The 27,896-nt window shown below is 36.4% G+C and overlaps 1 protein-coding gene across 4 annotated transcripts in view; it reads right to left on the reverse strand.

Moving 5' to 3' along the window:
* Positions 1-27,896, reverse strand: part of DOCK4 (dedicator of cytokinesis 4) — a 222,676-nt gene that overhangs the window by 52,136 nt on the left and 142,644 nt on the right. For all 4 annotated transcript variants that reach the window (XM_077178944.1, XM_077178943.1, XM_077178942.1 and 1 more), the window contains exons 15-27: positions 27,520-27,682; positions 26,910-27,016; positions 26,191-26,347; positions 20,530-20,627; positions 20,347-20,430; positions 20,151-20,251; positions 19,731-19,812; positions 18,751-18,921; positions 17,269-17,461; positions 13,845-13,972; positions 11,534-11,668; positions 7,441-7,539; positions 1,125-1,219 (exon numbers count right to left, since the gene is read on the reverse strand). In XM_077178944.1, coding sequence (XP_077035059.1) covers positions 1,125-1,219; positions 7,441-7,539; positions 11,534-11,668; positions 13,845-13,972; positions 17,269-17,461; positions 18,751-18,921; positions 19,731-19,812; positions 20,151-20,251; positions 20,347-20,430; positions 20,530-20,627; positions 26,191-26,347; positions 26,910-27,016; positions 27,520-27,682 — 1,613 coding nt within the window. The remainder of the gene's footprint in view (positions 1-1,124; positions 1,220-7,440; positions 7,540-11,533; positions 11,669-13,844; positions 13,973-17,268; positions 17,462-18,750; positions 18,922-19,730; positions 19,813-20,150; positions 20,252-20,346; positions 20,431-20,529; positions 20,628-26,190; positions 26,348-26,909; positions 27,017-27,519; positions 27,683-27,896) is intronic.

Consider the following 27,896-nt stretch of genomic DNA (forward strand, 5'->3'; position numbering starts at 1 on the left):
AGAAACAAACTATCATATCCATTCTTTAATTAATAACTTTTTTTTCTGGAATTCAACCTTTAAAAGATTAGCAGCACTGAGGTAATAAAAATTAAAAAAAAATTGTTTCAAGTCATGACAAAGTTCGAACAAGTACGGTTATGCTTAAATATCCATACACACACATAACAAATACAGATCATAAACCCAATTGTTATTAAATTTAATTGTACGAATTATATTGCTACTAGTAGTATGTATAGCACCACAAATTTAAATTGGCCTTGAAGCTAGCAGGCACAATGCAGGCTAAAACTGAATTTTAATCAGGCATTGCAATATGTGTCATGAAAGTTTAAGTCAATCCTTCATTCTGGATTCCAAGGTTTCCCAACACAGCACCCTTCCTCTGCTGACACTCTTTGCATAACTGTGCTGACTGCTCAGCTGGGTTATCTGATCTAAAGCTAAGACTGCAAAAAGGATAGGTGGCAACAGACATTAAATAAAACTTAATATATTGTTTCAGACCTGTTGTAATTACTTCTTAGAAATGCTGGGAACCTGTTTCTTTAAAAATAAGGCCTGAGCAGAGAAAGAATGGCTGATGGGCAGGATTCATCTGAAAATCTCACTCAGCAGTGCTTAGAGCCTTACATGACTGTTGCCTTGTGCTGTACCTCATTTCCTGATTTGTGATTTTTCTGACAAACACTAAATGAAAAAACATGCAAAAGCATCTTTAACAATATTACAGTTGACAATTTCTTCTTGAGAGCAAACAGATCTTTACCAACTCAGAATTTCAAGAAACAGATTTGAAAAGAAGTTCCTTAGAGACTTGTCATTTGTTACTTGGAAAACAAAGCTGTTGATGCTTTGCAACTTTATTCTGTAAAAGTGTTTCTGACTTTCCAGCTATATGTGCTTACCAAAATTCAGAAAGAAAGAGGTATAGATTATATCATAAATTTGTGGTATAAAAGAAGTGCAGAGATTTGAAATCTTAAATTAAAAAAAGAAAAATTGCAGCCAGCATTTAAAAAAAATACATTAAATTTTTATTACAAACATCATATAACTTTATTTTTATCACGATCTGTGAATACTACTCATACTTTTTAATAACATTAAAAATGCCTTACTTGTTTGCAACCAAACGCATCACTGTCCAGTCTTTTGGAAACATCTCTGGTCGTATTAGTATCCGAAATACTGTGAAAATCTGCAGCAGGAAATCCTTTGGAAGGAAAAGAAGTAGTCATATGTCTTTGCTGCTTTAAAAAGAGCAGTGAGCTTTAAAAATATTTTAATCACAGAGAAAAAAAATCATTACAGAAATAGCAGAATTGCACTTATTTTCACCATAGATAAACCTCTGAAAGCTTTTTTTTTATTACTTCCCAAGAATTTTCAAATAGTGATTTAATCCTTTCTTCCTAAAGTGATGAAAATAATATAATGTGCCATTTGATTGACAGCAATGCATAAAAGAAATGTCAAAGATGCATTTGGTTTCCACCCATACACTTCCACAAATGCGATGTTGAGAACAATTTGCAAATCAAAAAAGCACTTTACAAACACCAGAGAGTTCAGAATATCTCCTTAATCATGCCAGGTTTTCATCACTTTCAAGATTCATTCTAAAAGCAGCAGAGAGAGTGTAAGGACAATTTTGTCATTGACTTGACAAAGACCAGTGACTCCAGTAGAGATGCCCAGGCCCCATAAGTGGTAGTGCAGCTGGCTGGCTGTGCACTGGTCACTTAACCTTTCTGCTTCATTTGCTGGATCTAAAAAAACCAGTCAACACCTGTGAGCTACTTTGAACGTAGAAAACACTGCCTGAAAGCCTTTAGCATTATCATCTCCTTTGTCATGTAACTCACTAATAGATAACTAAACTATTCCTCTCCGCACGTGGTTTTTTTCAGTTTTTCTTTTCACAAATAAAACTAACAACAAGGAACCATCTTGATTATGTATGGTACTGCCAGTATTCTTTTAGTATGAAAATCGAGCTGTTGACAACATGAAGAGCATGAGGCAAGTGATATAAACACATCTAACAGAATCAGTGCAGTACCTGACCTTGAAATGTTTGGTATTCATTCTGCCCACATCATTTGTAGAGAGTTACCCCGAAACACAGATGAGATGAAGATACAAATAATTTTGAACACCAAAATATATTCTCGAGTGCATTTATCAAAGTGTAGATGACAGGCACTGCACAACAGATGCCTTTCATTAGAGAATCACTGTAAAGGGGGATGAATACAGGCACTGGGTAAGGCAGATGAGATCCCCACACCCACCCACCAGAGAAGATTACATAAAAGAGACAACCTGTTTTCTGAGCAAGATGCCAAAAAATTATCTGTATTAAGGAGTATAAATAATACTCACTGCAGATAACGTACTTTTGAATGCAGGTGACCAGCTTTACAGATAAACAAGTACCTACCTCTACAAACAACACAGCTATGCCAGGCCCTTTTTCTATAAGTTTGCACCTTGTTCTTAAGTGCCTTTTTATTTTGCAGAGGTTACCTCCCTCTCCTGTGAGTAATGGCACAGCTCTGTGCCATAATCCCAACAACATGGCAATACCTTGAATGTTGCTGCAAATCACCTCCCAACAACATCCCAGATTCTTTCATATTCACTTTTTATCTCCTGTCCAGACACAATACATGTTTCTGCCATTAGGGATCTCACCAGTGGACTACTGAACTAAAGAGGCCAAATGGATGTTATTGGGAAACCATAAAACCATGCAGTGGTATGAAGATTTAAAAGCCAAGGGCTATGTGAGGTGGAAACATAGCACCTTTGAGATAGCTTGTTCAAAAGTCATTAAGAATAACAGTCAGAAAGATCATATGCACTTCATTTCTTTGGGTAACTAGGCCAGAATCAGAATACATCTTTTATTCCAAGCAAACTTTAAAAACAAAGCAAATGTAGACACTGGCATTACATTTTGAATCATTAATATCAGGCTAATTATTTCTAATTTTCACTGAAAAAAGAGAAAATTATGTCATCAATGTAGCAATATTAGCTGCAAAATATAGATTTAGTAACAGATTTTAACATTTAAAAAACATTTTTGCCGGCAGATTAAGTGAGCTAACATTTGGTTGGTTGAGTACAGATAGAATTAATGTCTCATCTGTCTTCTATCTTAAAAGACAAAAAGGAAGTAATTTTGTCTTTTACATATTCTAAATACCATCTCTTAATATTTCTACTTAGTGTACATGAGGTCGAGTCCTATTTGTAAGATAATACTAGATATTATCTTATTAGTAGTACTAAATTGGTACTAAACTATAAGGTTTAGTACTAATTCCCACCACTTAAACAACTTCACACCTGAAGGATGGGATGCCATCCAGAGGGACCTGGACAAGCTCAAGAAGTGGGCCCATGGGAATGCCATGAGTTTTAACAGGACCCAGGGCAAGGTGCTGCAGCTGGGTCAGGGCAACCCCTGTATCACCACAGGCTGGGGGAGGAACAGATGCAGAGCAGCCTTGCCAAGAAGGACTTGGGGTGCATGAGAGGCTGCACTGAGCAGGCAAAGTGCCCTCCCAGCCCAGAAAGCCAATTGCATCCTGGGCTGCATCAAGAGTAGTGTCGCCAGCACATCAAGGGAGGGGATTCTGCCCCACTGCTCCACTCTGGTGAGACCCACCTGGAGTGCTGCATCCAGCTCTGAGGCTTCATTGGATCTCTTGGGGTACACCTATAAAGCATTTTCATTTGGGTCAACAGTCCACTTTGAAGCTAATTGCATCATGTTCTACTGCTTTGATTCATGCTGTAGGATTACCAGGCTACATGATATCAAGGCTTTGTAGAGCATCCAGAGTGCCAAAAGCCAATAAGAAAGAGGGTGGTTCCACAGTGAGCTGGTAGTTCCTGGGCAACTCATCCATCCCTTGGCCAGTTCCTTTCCAAGATCTTCCCTGCTTCACTGCTTTCTTAATCTACATCAGAAGCCACCTAAATGAGTGGCTTTAGAACTACCCCTCTGCCCCAAAACTCATCCTTTCAGAAGTCCCATATGTGAGTGGATGTCCCTGCAGAGCAGGGGAAGGATGGTGGCTGGAACTGTGCTTTTCCACCAGAGACCCTCCCCACGCCCAGGGATCTCACACAGCCTGTGTCCCAGGGGCCATTAGAGAGCAGGGGAATAAATCCACTTGGTGCTGGGGTATGGCACCCGCCTTACCCTGCTCAGGCCCTTGAGCTGGAAGAGAGGGATGACAGAACTACTAAGATTTACACCCATCCCTATGAAATCTTATCTTTTCCTTCATCAAATCTCTATTCTGTCACATTATGTAGGGTACACTGCCAATGAATAAAAACTAGGCCTTCTGGTAGTTGCTCACTTGTTTTGTCTTCTTTTAATCTATTAATTAAAAACTCCAAACATATTGATCAAAGCCACCTTGCTTTGGTCAAAGCTGCATTGTGCTAACATAAGTTTTTACATTCACTTTCCCACTGATCTTTTGCTATTCCTAACTCCACTGTTACCTTTTGTCATAAATTATATTTGAGATTTTCCACAGCAGCAAATATCCACCTAGAAGGTTGCCTCTGGTTCTACAAATTACTGTAAAATATATGTACTAGGAGTAGAAAGCATTTTGTGGTAAGAAAAAAGAGCATAACTTTAAAATAATATTGAAAGATAAAGGGAACCATTTAAAATTACTGTCTTGTTAAAGTCAGGGTTTCAAAAAAGAGAGTGAAGTATATTGTCTGGTTCTACCACTCAGACATGAAACCCCTGTCAGTTATTTTATTACTTTATTTGCATGTTTTCAAATATAATATTTTCCCTATCTTCTGCTTTGACTGGAAAAAACCTCTCTTAAGAAACTCAAAAAACCAGTCACCATGTCAATTACTTTAGATAAATATATTTACAAGAAAAAGAGAATATTTGCATAAGCAACCACTCATTTAAGGCATCACTTAGATGCACGTCATATAAATATGTGTACGTGTCATTCCTTTAAAGTCTCCATTTTGCTTCTCCTTGTTTAGCAAGATGGAAACAGCCTTTAGTAAGTTTGGTATACACTGCTAAACAAAAAAAGAGAACTGCAAAACCTTCTTTCCTTCTTTGCAAGTATCTTCATGAGTGAATATTTGTTTGGAGAAGTCATTTGCTGGGGGTATTTTTATCAACAGTATCACAAATGCTGTGCAAACATACATTCATGCAAGTACTGACATAGTCACCCTGAGAATCAGTCTGGAAGAAAGATGAAATGCCATGTGGTCCCAGTGCCTAATCATTTAGTATAGATGGTTATTATAACCAGAGGTAGCTAAAGCCAGAAGGCAGAGCACAAAGCAATTCAAAAGCCTAGGTTACACTCCCTTGTAAATAAGATAAGGTTTCCCTTGGAAACATCCTATCAGATCTGTAACCCATAATGTGGCTTCAGGAAGACCCAGCTCACTTTGATACTACTGACTAGGGACAAAATGAGTAGTCAGAAATCCAGCAAGCTGGTGGTAGTTATCACTGAAGTTTAAATCCCAACTGGCCACTAGATTAACTGAGGCTACCATTTTACCTTCTAAAGCATCTCAGGGGAAAAAATGCCTTATCTTTGATATTAGCACCTTTTGAATTTTCATTTATCCATATTGATATAATTTCCTAAGATCTCAAAGCAAAGAAAATTCCACACTTAGCAATCAAAGCAGAAAAGTAAAAAGGGAAGTAGCAAGATGGTTTTGATAGCCCAGTCATACACAATCAGCTCATGATTAACAGCAGTGGTGGTCTCGCACACTAGCTCTCATCTTTCCCTCTTGCTCTCAGTAATATTTCCAAGTGAGGGGAACAAAACAATATATTATTTAAGATGCAGAAGAGAAGGAATGCTGCATTGATGAAGATCAGACTACTACCACTGAATCACTGGTTGAGCTGATGCTGATTCGATGAGATCTGAATGGAAATAAGAAATTCTGGACTTGAGTTCTTAAGACCTCTGTTGTGATAGCTGATGGCACCAGCTACAGCTGCTTTCCATATGTCTCTGTGTAATAGCAGGGTATGTGCGTGGGGGGAATTTCAATGTGTCAAATCAAACACCATTCAAGCATTAATTTCAGAGATTTTTCATATTCTAGAAGGAAGAAAAGTTTGAATAAACTCAACACTGTATTTCACAGATATATCAAACAGAAATAAAGCCTGAAACCTCTAGGAACACCTAGAGTTTCGGAACTCAAACAAAAGGTAAAATATTTCAACTAAAAATGCCTAGGTTTCATAATATTTACAAAAAATTGCCTAAGGATAGCAACTATGCTAGGTGAAAATAGATGCTGTATTGCTTATATAACAATAATTCACCCTATACACCTCCTAGGTAGTGCTCTTGATTTCTTATAACTTCTTAGCAGCATTTTCTTATCTGTCAAGCTCTATATGACCACCTCACTCAAAGAAAAGACACTCATAAATGATATGCTCTCTTCAGCTCTAAGCAGCTATCAGGAATTTAAGTAAATCTGAAATTGCACCATGACTAGACTCCCCTTCCCAGCAGCACTTAAGTATATCAAATGGTAATTAAGGAGTAACACCTAAAATATATTATCACATTAGGACATGATTACTAGCTAAATAATGTGCATAAATGATTACTTAAGATTTTTTGTATGGATCAAATTTGGTACTATATAACTTTCCAGGGTCCAGTAGAATGGAAATCTTAGTGGTTACATTTATGCAGGAAATCTTAACTTCAAGAAATTTTTTTTTAATCCCACCCCTCCTCCATAAAGGAATTTAAAATATTTTATGTCCACAAACCCAGTAACTCAATTCCTGAAACTGGTAGAAGTTGTCTTAAGAGACCTCTGCAGCTACTCTTTTCTATGGTTGAAATGAGCAGACAGACATTAGATGTCTGACACATCCTCCTGCCAGTGGACATGCTGCACAGCTAAGAAAAATGAAGAGTTAGTTGATTATGCATTTCTCAAGCTGCACGTTTGCTATTGCCATACATAATTTAATGAATGAAAAAAATAAGCAAGTATAATAAGCCAAACATAAAATCCCCCAATTGTCTGACAGTAAGAATCTAACAAGAGCAGTGTAACCTTAGACTGACACAATCTTTAGGAGAGGTTTAGAGGATAAGTTCATGGCTTTAAAGAAAATTTATAGTTTCCTCCATCCAAATTCACTCTGTTGTCATTGCAGAAGCAATAACAGCCTTGCCCCACTGTGAGAGTGGACTCAAGTTCCCAATAAAAGCTGTGCAATAGTTAGCTAATCTGGAAAACACATTGCATTTAAATACTGAAGCGATTCATCAAAGCACAGGGACATCTTAAAGGGAGATAAATCAAAAAGAAAAATAAAAAGGCCTAAGTAAGTGGAAACACAATTCTGTTACTCACCCTCAGATCTTCCTTTGTGTTGAAGCTATCAAGGAGCTGCTGATAATGTCTATCAGTCATTTGTCGCAAGAGTGACAACAAACAGGAGACAAATTCCCCCTGTTCAGATAAGCCAAGAGGAGAAATATTAGAATGTTTTCTGCACTTGAGCTTAAACTCTTATATTATAAGCACTTGAAAATAATTAACAAATGCAAGGGAAATTATTCTACAATTAGGCTTCAACTCCACATTTTGTGAAAATACATTGATTGCACTTCCTTCCCATTTAAGGAAATATTTTTCCCTAAATGGAGTTTATTTGCTTAGAAAAATGTATTTTAATTAGTTCCAGAAGGGCTAAACCAGTAAAATTTTTATTTGTTATTTATTTGTTTTCCTCGTATCTGTTTTTAAACAAATTACTTAGATTTCCAAAATTACAACCTCTTTAGTCAACTCAGCTTTGAAACAAATATAAACAAACATATTTTGCAAGAATTCTGGGAAGAATGCTATTGTTTTCCTTTAGGGAAGAGATGAAAGGAATTAGCTGGGAATTATTAAAAACATTCTGTCATCTCAAACCCCCAAGATTTGTCAAAAAGAAAACTCATTCGTAGGACTGAACAAACTTCAAAAATGTTTTGATCAGAAATTTCTTTGGGCTTACAGTAGAATTTCTCATTGAAAGAGCAGAGAACTGCACTGGGTATCTCCAGGGAGCAGATAAACAGCCAAGATATTATAGGAAGGAACAGGCTCTTCCATTCACCCTTTCCTGTCTGCTTATTCAGTTTTGGACTGGGAAGAAACACTGAATGGTATCAGTCAGGTCTGACTGCAGAATTGATGAGGACAGGGAAGAGTCAAAGGTTTGGTTTGCATCCTAATGCTTAGAAAGAACAATTCTGAAATCTCACAAGCTTGCTAAAGAATGGGAAATATATTTTTGCCTGCATCAGGAATGGAGAATGAGACTGAGAGAACAGACAGGTGATAACAGTACTTTAAAATGGTGCCTTTCATTAGCTTAGCAAGTGAAATTTTGGGAATATTTTCCTCTGTCTTTCATTAAAAACAGAAAAATGATATTCAAAAGAAGCAGTGTGTTTTCACAGGAATGGCTGTTCTAGATTTTTCATTGGAAGGCCTAATTCATTTGTGATTATACATGGTAATCATGTGTGAGGTGATTGCTTTCACTAGCAACATGGTGATACTTTACACTGAAGTGATTCTAAATGATTCTAAATTTCTTACTTCTCTTTGTTTTACAGTAAACATAGCATTCATAGAAACATAGACAAAACAATATCCTAAGGCTACAATATCTCTTAATATTCATGCTCTGGGCATAAACATAAATGTTACAGCTGCTGTCTTGTAAATATCTGTATATCCCATTGCTAGCTTGAGTTACAAAATTCCTTCCCTGCCTAGGCATTTTAAGCAGTCCTTTTTAGTCACCTTCTTTCTGTGTTTCCACATTTGTTTCAACTTATATAGTAGTATATTAAAAATCACAACCTATTATAGAGAGCTGTACTATTATAGTTGACAGACAGATTAGTGTTATAAAAGTATAAACTTAAGCTTATTGTTAACTGACTTCTAAATTTGAGCTTTTAATTTGAATGTAGGTAGCTATACAGGCTGGTTTCTAAAATAGCAATGCACATTCAACCTCATTTGTTGAGCTCAACATAAATGTATGTTGTAGGATTTCTGCCAGTGTTGGCCACAGATTAACTTTCAAATCATGCACAAAAGCAAATTCCACACACATAACAACCTTGCTAAAAAAAAATTAGGGCCCAATTCCAGTGTCAAAAGTCAAGCCAAGCAGTACACTAAAATCACTTAGGTAGATTCCTTAAGTAATTTTTTGTGTCTTATTTCAGGAGCACAATTATTAAAAGCCATGGAGCTTTCAATTAAATTGCAGCTCATTTAGGTTCTGAGGGACTGAACTTTCAAGATCTAAAATCAATTCAAGTTCACTTTAATTGGACTGCTTTCTGCCAATTCTTTATATGCAAATGCATTTTTTCTGAAGGAAGTTCAAAGGTCTAATTCAGTGACAAAACAAAGTAGAAATTTCACTTTCACCATTGCATTAAATTCCACGGTTGCCAATGCAACATCCACAACACTGTCACCCTGAAGCCAGGTCTGCTTCATGCTCAGTTTAAAGTATCACACCCACCTTGCAGGTTACCACTGAACAAGGCTGCTGACTGAAAATTAAATGATATCCAGCTCCCAAAGCTGCTTGAAACAAATGGTGGAGTCACAGCAGCACAAAGCCCAGTGCTGCCTGATCTGATGCTGTTTCTTGGTGAAGAAAAACAGTGACACATGGGCCTAGGAGACCACACTCAGATGGGTTTGGGACTACTTGCACAAGGAGGACTATGTCCCATTCAAATCTATGAGAGAATTTTATTAAGTGTGCTCCCATGGCACATCTCACAAGGAATTTTTTATGACACATGCAGTTTGAAATAATGGCAACATACTGGAACAGACTCTACTGCTGTACTCACATTGAGTACCATACCATACATCCTCTACAAATAGTTCCAAGAATCTGGCTCCATGTGCTGCCAGAAGCCCATACTGCATGATATTTCTACATAAATGTATATAATTGCCTTATGCTGTGCTGTGAGTCACTTCCACATTAAGTATTCTTTGAGAGCTTGCAGTGACAATAACATGGCTTTTCTCATGCATAAAAGAAAATTTTGCAACTTGAAAGCACTTTCAGAGTCTAATTTTTTGATGGTGTAAAAGAATTACATTGTCATGGTGTTTAATGAAAACTTAATCTGCAAGCAAGGGGATATCTCATAACAAGCCAATAAAATAAGAGCCTTGCTATACTAATAGTCTAACACTACCATCCTTTCTTTAGCTTTGATTTCCTTGTGGTGGCCTGATATGCCACATGGCATACATTTGCAATTTTGTAATTTAAAGAAAAAACCTCCCAAACTCTTATATGCATATTGCTGTTGAACCACAGTGATTAAGCATAATGTCATCTTATTACAGAGCTTGGTCAGCTCCATAAAATACTCCATATAGAGTTTGTTCTCTGTGGGTCTAAAGTAAGAGAGAAAACAAGCAAAAAAAAAAAAAAACCAACGTGGCAACACATTTTTTTTTCTGCAGTTATTAAATGCTTTTGAAATGTTTGATCTCAGAGGAAATTCTGGTTTGAAAAGCAACCCTCTATTCATTAACAAAACTATTACAATGTAAACACTGAGCAATTAATTAATAAATGTATGAGATGATAAATCACTCAGCATAGTATGTTTTCTGCACTAAATGCTAACCCCCTCACATTTTCTTGGGGTTACATCCCTGGCTATATTAGAACCAATTTTCCCTTAAAAAGCAAAGTGAAATCCTTGCTGCAAACAAAGCAAAGTAACATTTCATTTTATTTGATCAACGCTCATCACAAAATTTTCTGTAAATGCCTGTATTTCAATCTTCTAATTTCCATGAGTTGTTATAGCAGGTTCACCAAAACATCATTTGCTAATCTTCTAAATCTATCCTGTATGCTCAGCTTCATGTGACAAAAACAAAGCTCAAATGCTCAGCCCAGAGAACAACAAAATGCCTCTCAAGTAATAAATTTAGATTAGTACAAGTTATCACAGATTCTGCAGGCATCTTTAGAGTTGTTTCATCATGAAAAAATGTATGCATTTTAGGAACTATTATTGATTGGTTCTCTTCTATTTTCAGGAATTCAAATTGAAGGAGAGTTTCAGAAAGCTATTATATTGCAAACAAAAGGAACATACTGAACTCATTACTAACCTGAAAGTTTCAAAAGAAATGTTATGTTTTGGGCTTGTTTTTTTGTTTTGTTTTGGGTTTTTTTGGTCACAATCTATAAATAAACTTAATGAAAAAGTTACTATATTCATTAAAAATTAGTAGAATGCAAGAAATGTTTTCATTGTCCTCCTCATTCACTCTTTTATACACAAAATCTAACACTGTGAATTACAATATAAAGACAATATAGTCACAAGTCTAGTAGCCCAACCAGTGACAATTGTGAGCTCTTTCATTGCAAGAAACTTACAGTCACATCTTGAAACTGGAGGCGCATAGCAGAGCCTGATGGCTGTGGTCGGCTGGTGATCTCTAGTATGGTCCTTAATAGAATATCTAGCAAACTGTTTACAATCACATCAATTTCTTCCAGGACTGATTTTTCCTTAAATAAGAAATAAAACATTTAAGATTTTAAAACAGAAATATGACCACAATTATAATTCCTCTGATGGAGTTGTAGAAACAAATTACACTTTCACTATGAATGCTACATTCAAGAAACAAGGACTATTGCCTAATTGTTGTTAGATATTGTTTAATTCTATTCTTTTTTTCCTAACAGTTTTCCATTAATTGCACAGTTACAGGGATAACTTTGAATATGTAAATATTTATCAAATTACCATAGCTCTATTTTCTTCACTTGACATTTAGAAGAAAGCAGTAAATAATATACAAAAAACTTTTTGAGCAAGATTTTTATAGGTAACACTTATATATCTTCTGGGGAAATTGCCAAGAAAGGCTTAAAATCCAAAAAAGCAAAATCCTGTTTTACACTTTGAAACTATCAGCAGAAATAAGCAGATGGTGCCCAACCTTCAGGACATGCTTCATCAGTAAGGCCCAGCTATGCTGCTTCCCAGCAGCTGAGCAGCACAAACAAATCAGTCATTTATGTGAGCCCACAACTGCTTGCACACAACATCAAAACAAAGGAATCAAAGTGTTCACTGCCAAAAGAGACCGTGAATACCTCAGTTACCAGCATGAAAACACTGGATAAAGTCAAGTTGTAGTTACTTCTCCTTTTTAATTCAAATGGAAATATGCTTTCCCTGCTTCAATGTTTTAAGTCTCCACTGCAGCAGAAACCACTATCTTAATCTGAACAATTTTATCCCTTGTTTACCATGACCCTTCTTCACAGAAAGAAACACCTAATAATCAAATGCACACAACCAAGCTAAAACTCAACTGACAAATAGATCAACTTTGCTGACATTGAGGTGTAGGAGTGATTTGGATTTTTTCTTTTGTTTATTTTTGCTTCCTAGACACCCTAAAGCATATGATTTGTAACAACACTCAAAATTCCTTTTTAGACTTAAGTTGAATCTAGTATCAATCCATGTTCTTTATCCCTTCATCTAGCATCAAAGAACTGTTAAACTGGCTCCTTATGACAACAGACAGTACACAGTATATTTAGGAACTGCATCCACCATGAGGACCCTTCTCTTTACTACTACAAACTACTTTTGGAATGAGCAACAGCCTTAATTTTCAAAGCTGCCTTACTGCAAATTCACTTGTTCCCCCAATCTCAAAATCATCTTCATTATAAAGGAAGGACTGAAATTCTGTACTGATGTACCAAAAAAACATGCCAAAGTCACCAAGTTCTTAATAATCTCAATTACTCAAAGAATATTAAAAATAGTATCTGCATATCCTGAACATTTGGGAGAGTCTTATGTAGATATCCACTTGTAATTGTGTACATCTCTGGCTTGGTGACTCCAAATGGAAGATCTTGTGAAATGCAGACCAGACATGTAAAGTTTTGTCCCAGGCCAGAACCACAGCTCTGCTTTAGTATCTATCACTGTCTTGTGATGAGATTTTATACTTATCTAAGAGCAGCTGGAAGGAATATGTTGTTGCAGTGCCAAAGGTGCAAGCCACATCCATATCAAAGCACTGACGGAGCAAATTTAATTGCTGGAAGTGGTGTGAAATAAGGAGCACATAAAGGAGCTCCCACTAAGCATTACAAGGTAACATATGCTGCCCTTGACATGCATGTATTGCACTAATTACAGGCAATGCTTGGTTTTAATTGCCTTATATCCTGTTGTCTGTCAGAACATATCATCACCTTCCCATTTGCAATACACCTGTCTGAGCAAGCTCTCATATGCAGCTTTCACACATTAATTAACAAACTTCAGAAACTGGCCATAAAGTTTATCGACTAGCAACCAAGTGCAATCTCCCTTGCAATACTCATATCAATCTCTTGATCTAGATCAGCCCTGTGTCCCCTAAGAATACACAGCCCACAATAAAAAATGCCCCTAAAGAAAGCAGACATTTCTTTCTTTCCAACACAATGCTCAAGAAGTGCAAAAGCTTGTCAGAACACTGTGTGATACAATTAAAATACTCATGCATGGAAAGAAAAGGGTCATGAAAAAGTCAAAATGGCATGTTTATGTAGATTCATTACACAGAGAACTCCTTAAAATGCTCTTGGGCAAGGTCCAGCTTGTGTCATTAAATGTCACTGAGCCATATAAAGAAGTTCAAGTGGATGTGACATGGTGTTTACTCACTGAGCTGTTCTTCTTGATGAGGCAAAATATGTTGCTAAGGATACGGGCACACATTATAAGGTCCTTCTGCTCTTGCAAATGCATGTGGAGATGATGTAAAACTACTGGAAGAAGAATGCATCGAGAATCTGGAACAAATGAAAAATTTCATGAATAGGAACTCCTCATAGAGTAATTTAATTTTAATACATCTATCAAATATGTCTTCAGTCTTATTTCTGATAAGCAGAAGCTTTTGCTAGCTTTAACAAAAAGGTTTGATAAGCAGAAGCTTTTACTTCACAATCATGAGCAAATGTTTGAAGAGTAAACAATATGCTGAAAGTCACTCTGTTATATCATGGATGAAGAAAAACACCACTGTGTGGAATATACTAGATATAAAAGAAATTTTAAGTATTTATTGAACTGTCATCCAAACTTAATTAAAAAAAAAGTAGAACAGTAAAGTCTCTAATCATAACAATGAGAAATTATGCTCTAGTGTTCCTGCCATGTGACAGGATCCATTTATAGGCCAAGGTTCTGACAGACTTCAGCAGGAACTTATGTTACTCTACCAAAAAGTTCTACTTTACAGCCAGCAGCAGTATTTTCAGATTTCTTTCAGAATTTTTACTTTTACAGATTCCTCACTCCTACTGAGTATGAGCAACTTAGACTATTTATTTCTACATAAAATAGTTTGCCTTTCCACTCTTTCATTTTCTAAACACAGCTCTTTGGTGTTATTTGCTGCCCTGATTTTGCTGAAAATTATGCAAGAACATAATTAACATGCGACTTACTTCTGCTTCTTCTTATTACAATTAAAGAAAATATGAAATGGGAAGAACCCTAATACTTACACTTGTGATAACACTTTTAACACCTATTCACAACTTGATAAATGGGAAGGATATCACCTGTTTTCATTTGGTTGTTGTTTTAAAATATTTTCCATAATTAAGAAATTCTATTCCCATGGAAATGTACTTGAATAATTTCCTCTATTAAAATTTTAATGATTATATGTTGCATTATAGATATATATTAATCTACTCCCTTTGTTCATTAATGCAATTATATGCTAAAAATGGATTTCTCTAGCTGGAAAATTACTCTTTTAAAACAATTTTGCCATGCAGCCATTGGTTGTGGATTACACTTTCTAGAAACACTTTCTCCCCCTCAATTATTTCCTCTACTTTTTTGATGAGGAAGAAGAAGATATATTTATTCTGAGATTTTATTTCTTTAATGTTTCTCTTGCTTACTGAAACACAGCACTAATCTTGTTATGCTTGACTATCCCCTTGCTTTCATTGTCTTGTCATCTTTATAATAAAAGACAAATCACATGGACAAGCCCATTTGTACACACTATTTAAGTATATTCGTATTTTTGAAATAAAAGCTTGCTTGCTCTTTTTAAATGGGTGTTTCATGCTTATTATTTATTCAGGTATACCTCTGTATCTTCCTGCTAAAGAAAATAATGATCAAAGGCTGTAAGGCAGTAAGCAAATGACCATCAATCAGTTGAAAACCAGTGTTAGAGAAGCCCAACACTAGGCAATAAATAGCCTTTCTCCAGTGACTGCTTACTCTGCAAGTGCCTCAGCAGGTTTTCATCAGGACTGCCCTGAGAGCTCCTATCTGCCTGCAGCACCACAAATGGGGGAAGATTCTCAAAGAAACCAAGGCAGCATATTCTTTCTCTCTACCTCAGAACCTGGCTTAGCCAAGGGTTGTCCCTGGTGTTCTGAGATGTCAAATGTGCACAGCTGCCAGTGACCCATCCACTGCAGTACTTCTAAGGTCAAAGGGTAACTGGGAAGAGAAATTGCCAATGTGCAGAGCTGCGGTTATAAAAGTGCCACCTTCTGATTCCCACTGCTAAATCTGCTTATTGATTCCTGCTGGATGAAAAAACAGAGCTAATGCCTTCAGCTGGAGAAATAAAGCAGGCCTTTTCTATTTGTATAAAAAAGACTTAGCTCCTGGATTACAGGGGATAGCTCCTTTTCCCTGCATTCTCTTAGGCCTTACACATATTGAATTCTTGACTATCTGGCAATCCATCAACAAGATGAAGGGTTCACTGGAAACCAGTCTGTGATTCTGTGGCTGGGGTACTGTGCTGGCAAGCAGGTGATAGAAAGCTCAATCCAATCACTCCTCAACTCCACAGCTCTCACAGAGCAGTAGTAGTGGCTCTTTCACACATTTCGTGTATGAGCACTACTGTTTGGGCCACAGATCCTCTCTTCCAGCTACAACTCAAATCCCTCAGTCCAGTAGGTCAGAAGAAATCAGGAGCAGCCCTGTGCTAAGGTGTTTATTCTTGGTTAACTCTAAATAGCTTCCTGATGAGCCCACACAGCATTTGGCACCTCACCTGAGGTGCCATCCATCCACTCTGTGAACTACTTACACATAAATGCAGCATCATGAACTACATTTTGAAAATGTCCCAAAAGTCTACATGTAGCAACACGTGACTTGTAAACAGCCAACTCTTACACACAACATGGCCTGAGGCACCTCAGGCAAAACTGAGCATCCTCATTCACCTGTTTCAAGTATCCCATTTTTGCAAAAGCTTCATAAAATGATCAGAAACTCTGTTTTACCAGACCAAATGGGCAAAAAGCATCTTGCAATGACTTGCAACACTACATGGGAGGCAATAGTGCCAGTTATTCAAACAGCCACCACATATATCACAGCTTTAGATATATTCCTTACAAGCCCAGAATCTAAATATCCCTCTATCTTGATCTGTTTAGGTGGAGAGATGTGGTACTACAGAAAAGGAGAGCTGGCTCATTCACCTCTGGATTCACCAAGGACTAGGTGAGAAAGTTTGGAGAATATTTGTCTGACTTACTCTTTTTCCTGCTAATTGTCAGCTGCAGTGTCAGCCACTGGATATGAGTGCAAGGAATGGTGCAATAATCAGAACTCTGAGCCATCACTCACTGTCCTAATTTTTCTTCTATGCAGGAAGTCAAATTAGCTGACTGTTTTAAATGCTAATATTTGCCCTTTACAAATATTATACAGAAAGACAAGGAAAAAATCATGACACAGAGCTTTTCAAGTATGTGCTTGGCATAATTAGAAAGAGGGCAATCTTAGACTTTGGGCAATCCTTGTGACTTCCCTATGCAACATTAACATTTAATACACAGCATATCTTTCCTCCCTAATTTCCATAGAGTGGTAATGCCTCTGCAGAGACATACTTTCTTCAGTCTAGTATATTTTAAAGATTACTTTCAGAGGGATGATATTAATTTCAATTACTGTATCTAAACAGATGGTCAAGGCTTCAGCCTGCTTGGAAACATTGAACACTATTTCCTTCAGCACCTGCTGGCCCAGGTACAAAGCACACAGTCTGAGCTCCTCCTCTGCAGGCAGCCCAGAGTAACCTTACCTGGGTTAGTGTACAGGTGACTCTCCACAGTTTTCCCAATGCTCTGCAGTTTAACAGCTTGAAGGGACTCATCCCCATGCATGACTGTTGGCAGGCTGCCCAAGGCATCGTGAACCAAATTTGCCACTTCTCTCACATCAAAGAGCTTCAGAAGTTCTGAGTACACTGATGGGAATGAGCTGAGAAACACAGCCTAGGGTAAAAATGGACAGTCAGAACAGTTTTGACATTTACAGAATTTAATAAACTATAGAAATTTAAGTAACTCTAGAGAAATGCCTGGCTTCCAGGGTAGGTAATAGCTTTAAAATTGTTTTATTTTCAGAATGAATAGGCTCACATTCATTAACAGACTTATACTTGTGACTATTTCCTTTAAGTAATAGTTAATGATTGCTAATCCCTCCCAGGACAAAGTGCAAGTTCAACTCAGAACAAAAATATTTATTCTTTAAATACACATATGCCTCTATGAGAGAAAATTTTTAAAAAGGATGGCAGAATCTAGCTGATATGATACAAAAAATATTTGTGTGGGTTGGTTTACTTTGTTTTAAGGTAAGTAGTATAACAGTCTCTGTATCTTCCATTTTTCAAATACTGAACATTTTTATTTTGGAGTGAGGCAGCACTGGTAGTCCTGGTTCCCTTCAACAATCTTTAAAATGGGTCAGAAGATCATTGATGAATTTAAAAACAAAACATTGTAAAAATAAGGAGAACAATGCCAGAGGAAAGAAGCTAAAACTGACATTCCCTTCTACTACTCTAAATCCTGCTGATTGTGCCACATTGGCACATGACTAACATGAGTTAATACTGAAGAATAATTCTAAATGTGGTTATTTGTATTCTTTTGTTGCCTTTTGACTCCAGCTGCTAACAGGATATGAGATGGAAGAACTACGTTTCTAACTCTGTTCTCTCTGATTTGCCATTTTCTTGGTGGAAGAGTTTTCTACAGAAATTTGGAAAACATTAATTCTTAACAGGATCTTAACCATCTCTGTTTACAGAAACGTGGGAAGAGGATGGTATATTTATGAGCATTTAATGTAGAGTGCTGTCTCCTGTGTTTTGCCTCTACACTGCAGCACTAGCCCATTTTTGTAGTCACAAGGGAAATAAAGATATCATCTGAGTATTAAACCATATGGTTCATCAAGACTTAAAAAAATTTTCTGTAAAGCATGACAACTCTGATAGTAGTCTTTTGTATGGCTCAAACTCTTTGGTAAAAACCAAAACAGATAAATTGTTTTATTTGTATCCATCAACACAATTATTATAATTCAATATAAAATGTCAGCTTTAAGATTATTTATTCCAAGCATATTTAGAAGGTGCTGGTATGAAAATTTCACACTGTAGGATGGAAAGTTGAAAATACCACTTTGTTCTGGCAAAAATACATTTTCTTTCTGAACAGGCACACATTTTTCACACTGGATGTGGAAAATGCCAACAAGCCATAACACTTACTTGTAGCTGGGATAAAGCACTAGTTCCTTTGCTCTCTTGGGACAGGAAGAAGCGCACTGACATAAGGAGCTCTTGAATACAGCAGCGAAATTCCTCCTCATTTTGTCCACCAGTAGCAATAGAGAATAATCTTCTTGATTGAACTATGTATTTAAAGATATATTCTTGTGCCTATAAATGCCAAAATCAGAGACAACTCACAAAAATAAACATGCTTATCTCCAAACAGAGCACATGTAATGATTATATCATTCAAATAAAGAAAAGAATCTGAAACAGGAGGCCATTAGTTAATTTTGATAAATCTCTCTATTGGAACACCAACAAAATTTTAATTTAAAAAACCAAACCAAAACAAACAAGCAAAAACTCAACACCACTTTCTCCTCCCATCCTCCCCCCTCCAAAAAAAGCTTGAATTAAGTTGCAAAACTGTTGGAATGCAAATTCAAAACACTGCCCTCTCTTAGTGGCAAGACACCAAAGTTCACAGCAGCATAGAAAAACACAGATGGGTACCTCATTGATATTTTATTTCCCAATTGTAATATGTGTCCCCACAATAATGGGATTATTGTATTGTATAACTCAGCCTGATGGCATGTTATGCTCTTCTGAGTGTACAAAGTAGGGCAACAAGAACAACCACAACCAGCACAATCAGTAGAATTCCCTGGTGTCAGGACTGAACCACTAAGTCAGCATTTAGATTCATGCCATGGATGTTTACACTACCAGTGTAATCTATATTTGATTCCTCTGCCTCATTCAGTAGGGAACATAGAGATGCACAGACTAATGGTAGTGAGCCTCAATGGTCAACTTGCTGACATAAACTGACTGCACTGAAAGTCTGCAGCTCCATAGAATTAGTACTACTCTTCCATCATTTATATATATTCTGCTTCATTCCCTAAGTTAAACCCACATGTACTGTATGAACACATCATTCAAATATATAATTCAATAATATTTATTACCTTTAGTACTTCCTGTATGTGATCATGAAGCTCCACCTCAGTGACTCGATCAATATGCCACTTAAGTACTTTTATAAGATCTCTATAATAGCACATCAGAAAGCATTACAACACAGAAGTGGGAGAAGGGTTAACTTTGCACATAAAATGCAAACCAAAAGCTGTCACATGAGAAACACTGGCAAAATAAAAACCAGATCACTAGATTTCACTGATCACCACAGACTCAATAGTACACTTAGTTTTAAGTTTGCTGAAGAGCACCTAATAGATCTCTGATGAATGGCCAATAATACCAGCATTAAATATGCAGTAGAATGATTTTAACAAGGATACACTATTTCCTTAACCTAATGATTGATTCTTTTAGTATAGTAAAACTGTCAGTATTAAATCAGATAGAAAAAGTACAGACTTCACCTGTATGCAAGTGCTCCTGCAAAATGACTTTCAATGTAAGTGTCCATTACTGGCTTAAAGTGGTGAAACTTGCTGTCCTGCAGCAAATTTATTATGTGAACCTAAATGTGAGAGAAAAAGGAAAAAAGAAAACACCTTTTTTTTGTTTTACTTGGCTTTTAGCTAGTGTTAAGCATGATCACAAAATGAAACTTACCAAGCAATCAAATACTTTTGATCCGTATTTTTGAGAATTTTCATCCAAAATACCAAATAAAGTGTCTAGCGTATCCTGAAGAAACTTTTGGGAGAGAATAAGAATGTTATTAACAAGATGCTTCTGTGACATAGAAATACATTATTTCCTTTGTATCATCTAAAAGAATGAAAAGGTATATACCTTCACTATTTCTGAACCATCAATTTCTTTTAATTTTGAGAGGCAACCTGCAATTTTGTCTGGGTGGGTTCTCCACTTCAGAAGGTCAAGCATATCTCCTGCAAAACAAAATGCAAGATTAAAGTTGGAAGCAAAGCAGTATTTCATGTTTTAAAATTTACTATTGCAGTCCACTCAGCAAAATCTGGCATCATTAAAACAAAAGAAAACACCTTCAGATTTGCTATAATATGATCTTTCCAAGAACACATTTTCATTCCATTCTGCAATTGCTCCACCAATACAAACATAAGAACATGGTACTGGGTCACTAAAATCACTCTCCTGTGGCCACTCTATCATGCAATCTCATTCAGATACTATCTCTTAAATAAAGCAATTATTTGCCCTCTCTCATCCCATTGAAGGATGCCTTCCAGAGGTACTCTCTGAAAGCTAGAAACAATCTCCTAATTGCTACCTTGACTGTGTTTGAAGCACTCATGTTTCTATGGCTTTTTAGAGCTCAAACACGATGCCTCTAAGATCCCACTTGATTAACAAGTAAAAAATCTCTTCTGGAAAATGAACTATTCTGAGCTAAAAAATACCTGACTATGTCCAAACTTCCTCCAGTTTTAATTCCTCGTCCTTCAGCTTCCTTAACCAAAATGATAACTACATTATCGATAAGATTACATCATTTTCTACATCATTAGCAAGCTCATACATCTCTTGTAAACACCTGACATCTACATTCTAGAACTTGAGTGTCTTTTAGACATATTCAGGTCACCAATATGATGCTTCTCCTGTTTAGCACTATTCAGCTCCCTGGATAAAGAAGAATCCCCAGGAGTCTCCACTAGGATATCCTGCCTTTTCTACCATTAGAGTCAATCTAATTTCTATTCTTTCTTATTAATTATTTAAATCAAAGTTACAATACTTTGCTGTATCATAGTCCCTCTCAACTAATGAGACCTTCCAACAACGTATTAGCAGAAAATTGGCTCAGATTTTAGTGAAGTCACTCTCATCTCCACATCCTTCCAGTCCTTTAAAACAGATAAATCCCAGAGATTTCTTCATATCTAGTAGTATTTTCCATCTGCTCAGGAAGGAAATTCCTTTCACTATAGTGCAACTTTCCGCTTCCATTTTAACTTTTATTTGCCTGTTTGAAAATTCTTATTTCTAATCTATATGTTTTCTTATGTGCTGCATTGCTGAACTGCTGCATTTCCTCTTGATAGTAAATAAAAAATTTGAAAAGAAAGATTAAGAAGTTCATTCTGGCATTATTTGTCTTTGATAAACTCATCTTACAGCACATCTGAATTAGTTACACGTTGATTTTTTCATCCATGGTTTCTTGTAAATTCTTCCATAAAATTCATCATGGACAGATGGCCCAATGAATGTATTTGCCCTTCCACATATCTTAAATGTAAGTTCTACATTTTGCAGTCTTTGAACACGTTATTGCTTCACAGAGGTACTAGAAAGCCCACCTTGCTATAAGATTGAGAATTTCTTGTTCCATACCATTCAATATCCTAAAATAGTTTTGCAAACTTGGCTTGGTTTTCCAGCAGTTTTTCCTTGCTGAACTCAGACACATCTGCAGAGCTCCTTTCAAGCTGTATTCAGTCAAAGCTACACATATTTTTGACTGTTAAATTAAATAAATTCCAAATCTCTTTTATATTCAAGTTTACTACTGCCACGCTTCACTGACCAGCTTTTCAGAAATTCTCAGTGCCTAGTGGTTTGAAGCAGAAAAACCTTAATCACCATCTAACCCTTCCACCAGTTTAAGCTACAGTCTAGCTGATCACTGCCCTGCACTGTGTTAGAAGGAGCCAGGGTTTCTGAAGTGTTCTCAGTAGTGATTAAAGTAAGAAGTTAATAGCAAGTTTTCCTCTTGGTTCAGCATCTTTTTGGCTGCTTTCTACCACGGACTGTTCTCACACTCAAGTAATACTTGAACAACACCCATCTTTGTGTCATCTCTTTCCTGGTTTGCTCCACGGAAGTTCCTCTACCCCACAAAAAATGAAGTAATAATTTTTACATTATTAACACTAAAAAATCTCCACCTATATTTAGATTTTGCCATAGATGTTAATGGCAAATAACCAACATAAGATTCCACAAATATTTTGCTGCCTTAATTGCTTTTGATGGACACAGATTGTTTTGATGCATTTATGTGTTATATTTTTGCTTTACTTCAAGCTGTGTTGGCATGGAAAAAAGATATCCTTGAATTGCACTGAGTGTTGAAGAGTCCCACACATGCATCAGAAACACATCCCAAAGATCAAGGACAAATTATAGCTCTTATTATTCTTTCTGTTGGGAATTTTTAAGAAACAAGATTTACAAATCCAGTGAACCACGTTTGTCTTTCAGATAATTAAATGTACTTCCACACTTTAAGCCTCAGCTCAACCTGACAAGTAGCAAGATTAGCTCAAGCTATAAGTCCAGAGCAGGAAAAACACTTCTTTACAGGTTTGCTGGAGGAACTTGGTATAAAATGGTTAACACTGAATATTAGGGATTTGTTGGGGGATTTAAAAAGAAAAAGAAAGCAAATGTAAGACACTCACTTCAAAGGATTTATTTCAAGGGAAGTGCTAAGGAGGAAAGACATTCTAAGATAACATTAGCAAATAGCCCAAGCATAAATGACATGAATAGAAAATCTGACGTGTATCACAAGGGGAACGGATAGCGGTGTGTAATGTAGTAAGAGACATGAGGATATAAAACTGTTCCCAGAATAAGCCCACTAGGAAATCATAGTTTTGGAAAAGGGAAAAAGTCACTGGTGATGAGTCATTTTGCTGAAGAATAAAAATATTTCCAATGCATTATCTTCAAAATAATCAAGGCCTGTATATTTAAAACAGACTACACTTGACCTATTATCCCTACCTAATAAAACATGTCCCTTCTCAAACCATGTAATTTAAATCCAAAGAGTTAAGTTTAATTGAAAGTTTAGAATCATGAGTTTAAGGAAGTGGTTTGGGATGATTTTCCATCTCTCTCATATAAGTCCTGAGACATCAGAAATTGACTTGTTATGACACTACTACACTTCAGGAGGAAAAGACTGAATTTCAGAACTGGCAGTCAGCATGTCTCTTCCAACAGGCTGCTTCTGTGGTCACCAACACTTCCTCCATAACTAGAGTTATTTGGAAAGCTGCCCAGTGCTACTTGTGTTTTATTGATTCACTGGTTTTTTTTGGGTTTTTTTGCAGCTAGAAGGATTACACCTCTGCCACGCTGTATGGTGTGTTGCTCTGCTGCTGAACAGCTGCTGACCAGGGATGCCCCAGTCAGTGCTGAGAAACAAGTGGATGCCAACAGCCAAAATATTCAGACTTACTGGAAGGATCCTGACTCTCTTGCAGCCAACAATCCCTGATACATGTCAAAAACTAAGACTGTTTTGGTAACTACTCAGTAGAAAAATGCTGTGCTCTCAATCACTCTTTTGGGGTTTTATAGAGTAATGAAAAATAACTACCCATCTAAGAATATAATAGAAAAAAGCTAGTATACTTTTTGCTAATATTAACTGATTAACTATCCAGGATCAAAAAGAAAAGAGAAGGAAAAACTAAATAGCAGAAAGATTAGATAAGGATGCGTTCTCAGCCACGATGAACGCAGACTCCCCTGCTTAGAAGGTCTCTAAAAATCATTTGGAAATAATCCTAATAACCCCTCCAAAGTGCCCAGGGTAAGGAAGTTATGGATCCCAACAACTAGGAGTCAGCCTCCATCCCCCAGTCCCCATAATTTTAATATGCATGAGAGCTGATGGCATGTGGGAACAATCAATGAGAGAATGACAGCTGAGTAAAATTTCCCAGCAAGCGAGTAAAGCTGCAGCCTAATTCAGTCACACCCTTTACAAGTCTGGGTTTGGGGTCCTTCCCCCCCCCATAGCCAGACAACAGAATAATTTTTAATTCATTTTCAGACTGAACATTGTTGTTTGTAAACAACGGGTGAATCTCTGAGACATTCAGAAAAAATCTCCAAACTTAAAAACAAATTAAAAAATAACAGCAATTTTCAAAAATACCAATACAAATGTTTACTAAAAAAATTAAATACACAGATCTTTTTAATCCTGTGTTTTTTAATACATAAGCTACATTCTCTCAGGGATAACTGAAGTAATGCTCACATGACCAAATATCCACATGCTTTGCTCTATGTTCATTTTCTGAGCATGCAATAGATTTTGGCAAATTTTTGTTTAAAAGAATGGGGATTTGGAAACTCACCAAGATGAACTTCCCAAAGAAGATCCTTGGAGAAAATATGAGCCTGTCTATTGAAAATATTTCCACCCTCTGAAGTACTGCTGAAATAATTGTTAACTCTTTCAGAGCTGAAAAGGGGATCAATATTATTCAGATATTCTACACCCTCTTACTCAGAATATGGTTAAAAATAGGAGGAAATTTTATGCCCTATGTCACACATCTACTTAAAATAAGTACAAAATAACTTCTGTACTGTAAATAAAAATTAGTACTAGAACCCCAGACAACAGGGAACTATTTATCAGTGAGACACTTGTAAGTTCCAGGCAGCACTTTTATGCATGTGTAAGCACCAGTAGATTAATGTAATTTCCTAAATCAAGGCCTTTAACTGAAGCAAATTTAGTCTCTGATTACCTATTAGCTACCTTTGGGAAAATCTCTCATTGGGTAACTTTCATTACTAAGGTAATTGCTATGAAAATACAAAATGGGTGTGTGCAAGGAAAAAAGCCACTTACTGGTTGCACACAGTTCTATTTTGCACGCTTGCTATTAAAGGGTGAAAATTAAGAGCACTGTTTCAACTTAAAAAGCTGCTCTAGTTTTTGTTTAACATCTTTAACCAATTTGCAGGCAGTTAGCAGTTTTATCATCATACACACAAGATGAATAAAGTCACAGATATTCACACACAAGAGAGATCAAAGTAATAATATAAAATTGTGGGTCTTTCAAAGAATGGTCAGAAACACATTACCCAGCAAATACACAATATTTAGAAATTTTTGGAAAACTGTTCCACAGTTTTTTGTTTTAGCTACGGGTAGATCAGTTATGGCAGGTAAACAAGAACCTCAAGAACTTTATACATAATACTGGTTAAAAACTTTACACAGAGCACTGGTAGAGTGTGTAAACACATGTATTTAAATCTGCTGCTCCTTATAGCCAGTGTATAAACGGTTTTAAGTAGTAATAAATTCTTGTTGGTTTGAAGAGAAACAAAAAAGCAATATATGCCTAATTAGAAACAAACTGCTACAGCCTAAAGCTGACAATAAGTATTTCATAAAAAATCTACAACAAACAGATTAGGAGTTTTTATAAAACAGCTGGGTTTTGATAGCTGATTCCAGAAGTGCTGCATTTGATTCCAATATCATGGTCATCTAAAAAGCATTCTTGAACTACTTAAAAACAGTGGTTCATCATGATCCATTTGTTTCCATCTGGATATAAAAAAAATTATGAAGAAAACCAGTTCACAAAATAGATAGAACATAAGCTATTTTTGAGTACATCCATGCTTGCTTGGCATGGAAAAGACTAGCTATCACACTCATTTCAGCTCATCATGTTTTAAATAATCAACATATCCTACCATTTTGTGTGAGTTTGGTGGAGCAGAGAAAGGAAGTAATCCAGAAGGACTCCTTAGTGGTTTTTACTGCTTGGCTGTTGTTTCCTAGGGATATTCCCTTTGAAAAGGGGAGTTTGAGGTAGCGACCAGAATCCTGAAGGTTTGCATTTTCTTCACACTGAGGAAACAAACCAGTTAAAATAACTGTACTGCACAAAACAATTGACCAAATCTCTAAATTATATGAATCATTGTTTCTCTCTCAGAAACTGAAGAATTTCCACTTCACCTGTTGCAAAGTTGAAATTTGGTTTTAGAACATAGCATTCAAATTTAACAAATTTGCACAGGTTACATTAAATTAATAGCTAGACATTTTCATTTTGAAATCTAAACTTTATCTGGGAGCACATAAAATCCACTGAACAAAGTGACAGTTCTTATATGTGGAAAGAGAATTCCACAAAATTAAAATAACTTACCTTTGTGAAATTCATTATAACACAATGTGATGTAATACTAAGACTTAGGAAAACCAATGCACTGAAACACATACCTAGATTCAATTGCAGTTTATATCAGGAAGGTGAATATCAAACAATCAGCAATGGATATTTTAATGGTGACAAGATTATCATTTATTTGATAATCAATACAGACTTTCTCAACCTAATGTCTCAGGACATTTAAAGTAGGTTCCAGTGGAATCGTTACTGCTAATGACTGCTAACTCAAATTACCTTGTGTACAATTAGTTCATGGGTGCCATCTGGCAGAGTCCTCCCATTTTCCTGCATCAGGGGCACGAAAGAAAAGCCAAACAACTTCTTCTCACCCTTTTCTTTTGCTGAAATGCATGTATAAATAGCAGCAGTTAATAGTATACTTTTTAGACAAAATAAATATATACAATGCAACATAAGAAAGTACACTGGAGTTGCAGCTAGTCAGATGAAGATTATCTTGAATTGCTGTTCCAATTTGCACATCTCCTTTTTCATCGCACTTTAAATCAGAAGGAAGCATTCTGAAATAATTTAGTATATATTAATAACAAATAATGTAAGCCACAAAGTATGCAATCTTAGCAACATATAGAAGTTTATCCTCCTCTGTGAAACCTTTCTTTCATGCCTTGGAATGCAGAATGTGGAACCAGTCAGCAATTTTTCCCTCAAAATCATCTCTAAAATGTTTCATAATGTTTTAAAAATTTTAGAATTTTGTTAGTAAAAAAAGCATTACAGAGAAAGCTCAAGCAGCTGTCTTTTCCCTGAGGTGTTATGGAAACTCCTGCACTGACTACAGCCATAATGGGGAGGACTAGCAGAAGTCACGAGCAGCACTCACTGGAACAGTGCCGGAATTCACAGCGGATGTGAGCTCCTCGGAACTTATCCACAGGAATGGGAAGTTTCAGCAGCTCAGCCCACCTGGGGCCGTTGTTATGATAAAGCACGAAAGAATGGTACTCGCTGGCTGGTGGCTCTCCAGAGCCAAATGAGATAAAATCCTAATGAAGAGAAAACATGATTGAGGATAGATTAATTCACTGGTAAAATGACATCAAGGACTGCTCTTCCAAGGAAGACTATTTAATGTTTACATTCATAACATAAATGCCAAATGTGGTACAATGTTCAGTATCTTATCACCTTCAAAAACAGCAGCACTGATTTTTATACTTGCAATTAGAAAATTAGAAACAGCAGAATCATTTACACAAT

This window comes from Agelaius phoeniceus, chromosome 5 (assembly GCF_051311805.1).
Source record: "Agelaius phoeniceus isolate bAgePho1 chromosome 5, bAgePho1.hap1, whole genome shotgun sequence".
Taxonomy (NCBI): Eukaryota; Metazoa; Chordata; class Aves; order Passeriformes; family Icteridae; genus Agelaius; species Agelaius phoeniceus.